The 7,386-nt window shown below is 35.5% G+C and overlaps 1 protein-coding gene and 1 pseudogene across 1 annotated transcript; both read right to left on the reverse strand.

Moving 5' to 3' along the window:
• Positions 1-8: 8 nt before the first annotated feature.
• On the reverse strand, positions 9-2,302 carry LOC112681304 (trimethylguanosine synthase-like; the record flags this gene model as incomplete). The annotated part of the gene is made up of 6 exons (XM_025551570.1): positions 2,199-2,302; positions 1,979-2,100; positions 1,526-1,884; positions 997-1,078; positions 786-920; positions 9-136 (listed from the first exon to the last, which is right to left on the reverse strand). Coding segments are annotated over exons 1-6 (843 nt in total), but the record flags the coding sequence as incomplete, so codon positions are not given.
• Positions 2,303-4,153: 1,851 nt separating this feature from the next.
• LOC112681305 lies at positions 4,154-6,275 on the reverse strand (annotated as a pseudogene).
• Positions 6,276-7,386: the final 1,111 nt, after the last annotated feature.

Consider the following 7,386-nt stretch of genomic DNA (forward strand, 5'->3'; position numbering starts at 1 on the left):
CCGTCTGCCTTCTGCAGCGAGTGTGCATTTTCAAAGAAGTCACCCACTAGGAAAATGATTCGGTCCTCGACCCCATAGATACAAGCGTTGTTTCGGGCGAACGCGATTTTGACCGGGTCACTGTCCATCGCAATGACTGTACAAAGAACGAGAACCGTTACGCGTCCAATGTTAGTATACATGACGATATAATACAATACTAAAGGCCTCGTCAAACAGAGCGCGTTATTAACGTCGCGTTTTTAATGCTATCGCAGATGTTATCCTCGTGACACAGAAACCAAGAAGCGTCGTATTTTAGAATGGTTCTTAATACCTAGTCGATATTGTTCGTTATATTATATTTTATCGTATTGTTCGTACGTTTTCGAGGTGTGGTTTGTATTGAAAATACGTACGCTAGTTCAGACGAAGAAAAACTTTTACTTTTATGCGCATTAACCGAAAGTCAACAAAAGAGGAAGCGAATTATTTTTTTATTAACATTTATTCATACTCGTATAAGTAAGTATTCGTAAGTATTCCTTCTTTCACCATTATCTGAACGCCAAAAATAACGCACTACCACGCGTGATTTTGTGATTTTGTACGTCATGTTTTATTACCGCGTTAATTACGCCTACAACAATATTATTTCACATCCAACATGACTTAGAACTGAATACTACGCGAAGGTAATTATCGCAACGTTAATAACGTTTTCAGTTTGTCAAAGCCATAATAAAATAAAATAAAAAAAAAAATAATATGACAATAATTGTATTTTTATGATGTGAGCAATATACCTTTGCGACAAACCATGGCCAGTTGGATCGCGATCGCACCGGAACCGCAAAACGGGTCTATGACAGTACCCAGTGACTTACACCGGGAAGCCATAAGTTTTGCCAAAACTTCTGGAGGCCCGGAGTAAAGAGTTACTGTAAACATCGTAAAATTATGAAAACACAAACGGAGTCGATACTATAACTAAAGACGTTCGTCTATCTAAAATACCTGGGTCTGCTATGATACCGTCGTTAAATTTTGAAAATTGTGAAAACCGATTTTCCCACAATTTGTAGGTAACGTTCAATTCCTGGGAATAGTATGTCATAATTAGTAAACATTGGAGAGTTCATGCATATAATTATGTATATATTAGATAACATCCTGTTGATTAGTATCGTGTTATATGTATTTGTTCATTTGATGTTACACTATTAGCGACCGTTTTATCGTAATCGACTGTTGCAAACGGTCAGCGGCAAATTATTTTACTGCCCTCAAGTTCACAAGGTATTGAAATGATAACGTTTTTTTTTTTTTTCAAATCCACTCAAATATTCATGTGTGCGATTGTGGGAAACAAACTTAGGTCCCGACAAATGAAAAGCGTAAATGTTAATGTTCTACAACTACACTGCGTACTAAAACGAGTCGTATCGCGTACGTGAAAAATATGCAGAATCCGGAAGGGGGCAAATGGCCCATTTGCGTTGAACATGACCGTAAATAATTATTGGTAATGTAGTTTTGCACTCACTTTTGCACGATTTTCTTCCATTTTAGGAAGAACGTACGGAACGATTTCGTCTTCGTCGTCTAAATGTATCGATGCGGAATGCGTCTCCTCATTAGATTCGTTGACGTGGGATGCGACTTCCCCGGCGGACGGGTAAGTTTGGGTGAACACGTCAACGAACGTAACGCAGGAGTTTCCGCACGCGAAGTCGTGGTTTGCCGCTGGAATGGTGACGGACACGGGGTTCGTTTGCGAACCGCAATCCGTAAAGGCTGCGGGACTGGGAGCCGATCGACCACCGACGTTATCATGAGACATTGGGTTGTCTCGCGGTTCTGTCGGTCTGGCACAGCAACCATGATGCGCAAAACCTCTACGGGCTAATACGGGAAAAGTACGAGTGAAATACGTTAAGAAAACCCGAACGGAGATCGAAAGTTGTCGTAGCGAAAATAGAACCTTAACCGTACTCACCTTGGTCTTTTGTCAGCCAGACCAGGAACTGTGGCCATCCACAGATGAAACAAAATGCCATCAAATGTAATCGCTCGTCGCTCCTGTTCAACTCTTGAGCAGGAGCACTACGGCGATCGGAACTGAAAAAAATACATAAACATCATGCATCTCACGCGCGGCGGCGCGTTATTGTTGAACCGCACGACGTGTTACGATAATGTCGTATAGTTTCGTTTACCTGGTAGTCAATCCCATTTTGTTGATATTAGTTGATGATGATGATATTATCGATGAGTTAACACTTGAGATACCTAGACGTAAAATTAGGACAAGAAATCGTTGTTACGCAAGGCAATGTCGAATGTTATTGAAACAATTTATTCAACAGTTATAACTAATTTGCAATATATTTGCTGGGTAACGTTTAAAATACGTAATTCATATCGTAAATGGCCAGTGTAGAAAAAATACGTAACTTGAAATCAGATTTATTAGTTTAATAATAATAAATAAAATGTTATTCTTTCGGACTGGATGTACCTATCAAACTCCGTCATTTAGTTCTTCCTAAAAAATGTTTTACCTCTTACAGATACCAAGTTTTTTTGTTCAGATCAGTATGCACCACATGGATTTTAATTAATTCAACCTTTTCTAGAAAACGATTAAGATTAAATAGAGTAATGTATTATTATTCAGATATCTGTTTCGGTAGAAAATCATACGACTAAAATAATATTTACAAATGTTTGTGCTGTTACAAATGTCGATGGTTTTAAAAACACGAGCTCTTCATAAACAAGGTTCGTTTTTCTTTTCATGTGATATTTGTGTAATACAATGTAAATGTGTAAGTAAAGTGATTAACTCTAAAGGAAAAAAAAGAGAAGAATTCAATTATTTGTGTTAATTTTGGTATTATTCTCCGTAGTAATATTTAACTAACCATAATGTCTGGACCAGTGGCGCCGAACCCATACAAAAGGTGTGGTGACGGCCACACCTTAGTTTGGAGGATGGGGAGTCGAAAAAAATTAAATGCTTAAGTTTTTGATAGGAAATAAGTCTAAGAGCAGTAGTATTTTACGTAATAATATCTTAATTTTCTAGAACTTTAAACAATTATGTTTAAAAGTCTCTGACTCGGTGACCTGAGAATCGTTGTTAATCACGTAGTTAATATGATTATTTATTTGCATTGTTTGCACACTGATATAAATTTTCAAATCAAAAAGTCGGACTTTGAACAATGAGTTCAATTAACAAACCTATAACACTATCTCCCAACCATCAACAATCTTCAAAAAATAACATATCAGTTTCTCCAATAAAAATAATTAAAAACAACGTCAGCCCAAATAATTGGTAAACAGTACCGATGAATTCACTTTATTCATCTAAACCAAAAATTAAAAAAAACAAATTTTCTTCCAGTCAGAATCGTTTCTCGTCCTCACCGAAAACAAAAAAACCAACGTAAATGAAATTGAAATGCAATCCCAAGAAAACACCAACGTTCCAACCAAAATACCGCCTATATACATATAAAAGATAATTTTGACTATTTAGAATTTTGCAAAAAAAATAAAGCTTCTAAGTGAACCTGAAGAGTTTAACACTAAAGGCTCTTCGCCTGGTTTAAAATTTATGACGTATTTCAATAAATGCATACAGATAAACTATAAAGCAACTAGAAACAAATAATATGAACTTTCATACTTTCCAATCAAATGTGGAAAAATCTTTCCTAGTAGTGATTCGCCACCTCCTTTATACTACACCAACTACCTACATGAAAGGACAAATTCATACTCTTGATTTCACCACTCGTTGAATTACAAATTGTCTCCAATACAAAACTAAAAATCCACTTAAACTATTTTTTGTGGACCTGGAGCCCTTACCATCAAATTAAAATATTTATATAGTTGATTAAATATGCTATACTAATAATAATGTCGATCTGTCACATTCGAAAAAAAACCCCAGTTCAATGTTTAAGATGTCAAAACCACGGCTATACGAGCACTTATTGTCATTATACGCCCAAATGTGTATAATGAGGTTATATCCACCACTCAAACGAATGTTAAAAAGACGTAAATTACCCAGCAACTTGGGCTGTTTGCAATTAGGATTAGCATCATACAAAGTCTACCGACAAAAATTTCGTGACTTTGCTGCCGATTTCGATTACATTTTGTTGATATGTATTGTTGCTGAACCCGATGAACGAACGGAATTCGAAAAAAAAATGAGCTGTACAGGGGCGGATCCATAGAAAGCCTCTTGTCGGCTCAACTTAAATTTATAACACCTATCATTGAATTACGTGAAGCACCTTTTACAGAACACAACACGTCCATCGTGTCCGGTTTCCTGAGCACGTATCAGACGGGAGAAATTCGAAATATACACGTAATGTGAGTTTTCTCCGTCCATCACCAACAACAGGTCAAAATGGTTGATTTTCTCCTCGTCTACTACGCGTAGAAGGTACACCTCATATGTCGGGTATTTTCTAGGCGGCTGAAACTTTTTTTCGAGTACATAAACATTCACAGTGACGTACGGATTATTATTTTCAAATTTCTTCAGGTCACATATTGGAGTCGGGAACGATACACCTTCAAAATTATATTTACTCTCTTGTTGTCTATAATTTTCCTCGACACGATGTTTATTTGACCCAGTCACGTGCTTCGCCAAAATCGCCCATTTGAAGCATTGCTGATCATCGTTTTGAGGGTTTATTGTAGCTCGTTTCCTATCTATATATGCCGGTAACTCTATATATGATGATGTAGTCATCGGTATATATTTATATATACCTAGCAATAACCCGTCTATATACTCTATGGTAAACCGGCTTCCTCTACCGGTATAAGTTTCTTCCTCGGAAAGTAACTTAATATAAGCCCTTTCAATAATCTCATCAATATTGCTTTCCGAAAAAACTTCAACCACCGATGTTTTAAACGCTCTATTTACGGACGAGTTTGCGATGTTAGGTCGGTGCCCTTGAGTTTCAAACTAAATTTTATTGGATGTTCCTGAACGCGAGTTTTTAGTGTGACTGACAGAGCCGGTTTGAGTGGACGGAGAAAGTCGATGTAATTTTAAACATTATTCAAATTTTTTACGAAGTACCAAGTGACTTTTCGAGCGGCTGATGACGAGATTTCCGCTAACCCAGGGGTCTTCACCATATCTATCCTCACTTTTTTTGCTCTAACAACCGACGTGGTATTCGTGGTGGAAACGCGTTTCCCGTTAACTGATGTGGTATAAGTATATTTTAAACAAAAGAACCTAATTAATATCTAATGAAAATAAAATACCCACACAGCATTTGGAAAATTATAATATCCTTAAAATATTTTTCAAAGGTTGATAAAACAATATTTGTTCAAAATTATTATATATAATATGTTTAAGTTGATATAATTTTACCTCAACGATGTTTGACGAGTTCAGTACGGGTTTGTTTTAATTTGACTAGTTAAAATGTTTTATAAATCTTGTTTTAAATTATTTTAAAAAATGTGAAATTCCTGATCAAAAAAAAAAAAAAATATTGCTGAACTATTTTCTAATTATTTATGCAACTTTTTAACGATGATCTCAAAAATATTTTGCCAACTAAATCATTTTCCTGAGAATATTTTTTTTATATTTGGAAAATATTTTAATGCTATGTGGGTATAGTATCGAATTCTATTAAAAATCTAATTAGCCTCGCAAGTGATAAATAAATTGGTTTATCTTTTAAAATATAATATGACGTATGTCTTTGTGTAAAAATCCATGATGGATAAATTAAAGTCACCGGATCTTTTAAAAAATCTAATTAATTTGGGTTTGAAAAATAAAACTAACCTGTAATAGTGTCATGTTTCTCATATTCGTCTATTGCAATCATACACAAATCATCCTCGGATAACTCATTCGATCCGCCAGCCGGGATATCGGGAACAAAAATTTGAGGTGCGATCTGTATATCACCTTGGTTAACATGACGGAAAATACGAGGCGCAAACTGTATGACACTCTGTCGAGTGGGTTGAGCAACAATCGGTGCAACAGGTTGACGATAAGCCGGAACGTTGACGATACCTTTTAAAAATTAATATTGATTCAAAAATAAATCATATAAACAATAAATACGTACCATGAATGTTCTTCATATGTTTGCTGAGGCCGGTTTTGTATGAAAATGACGAGGAGCAAATTGTACATGGAAATCGTACACCCGAATGCTTTTTTTGGTGAGCGATAAAATTGTATATACGTGTAAAAGTAATAGCACACTGCTCGCAATTAAACATTTTTTTAATTATATGAAAATATAAAAACACTATGTTAGGTGTAAATAAAATAAATTTTTTTTTTTAAAAGATGGAACGAAAAATATATGCACGACTGTTCAAGACTTATTCAGAATATATATATTATTAAAATGTTAAAAAATAACATCAAGGTAAAAATAATCCTAGAGGATCTGCTTATTGACACTAATATAACAACACTACTCAATTACTAAAATGCGTCGTCCAGCCGAGCGTCGAGTGAGCAACCAAAAGAGTTGAATCAACATATTCCTTATGCTAAATTCCCACTGGGCGATCGATTCTTAGAAAATGTATACATTTTCAATTAATTATAAGCGTAAGATCGCATTTTAATATATTCTTTTAAGTATTAGTCGGCTAATATTTCAGGGAACGCTACGTCGGTGGCACGTATTCAAAATGTTTTTTTTTTCGTATATATGAAAATTTAATATAGTAATAATTAAATTTGTATATATCATGATAGTGAAGAATTGTTATATCCTTGCATTTATTTTAAATATTATCAAATTTACTAATAGATGTAAGAAACTAAGTGGATACAACATCCTAATCATCTCCAGTTCGATTCTTAGCCAGATATTGCATTTATTTTAAATATTATCAATAATATGTTTTCAAATGTATTATCACCTGTATGATAATATTAACGGATACTTGATATCACAACTGGTATCGGTTATTATCAAAAACCGAATATTCGTTATGTTTTCAAATGTGTTATCACCTGTACGATAACATTAGCCGTTAATTGTAATCACATTTTATATTATCACAACTGATATCGGATATTAACAAAAAACACGGCCGGCCAATAGTATACAATAAGAAGCGGTGGGAAATGGGGGGGAGGGGGTAGAAACGAACACGATCGCTGCTGCGTTCGTCGGCGACAAATACTGTGACGGTGACGGCGGCGGAAATATTTCTGGGAACGCTGCGTCACTGCCGGTGGGGTATGTAGTGACGTCTGTAGTAGTGGAGGTGGGGAGTCTGTGACGTGTGTCATGCACGTGCGTGATCGGGCGGTGGTGGTTCAGAAAGATAAGGAGGATATGCAGGATATGCAGGATA

This window comes from Sipha flava, unplaced genomic scaffold (assembly GCF_003268045.1).
Source record: "Sipha flava isolate LNK unplaced genomic scaffold, YSA_version1 18984_pilon_pilon, whole genome shotgun sequence".
NCBI classification, from domain to species: Eukaryota; Metazoa; Arthropoda; class Insecta; order Hemiptera; family Aphididae; genus Sipha; species Sipha flava.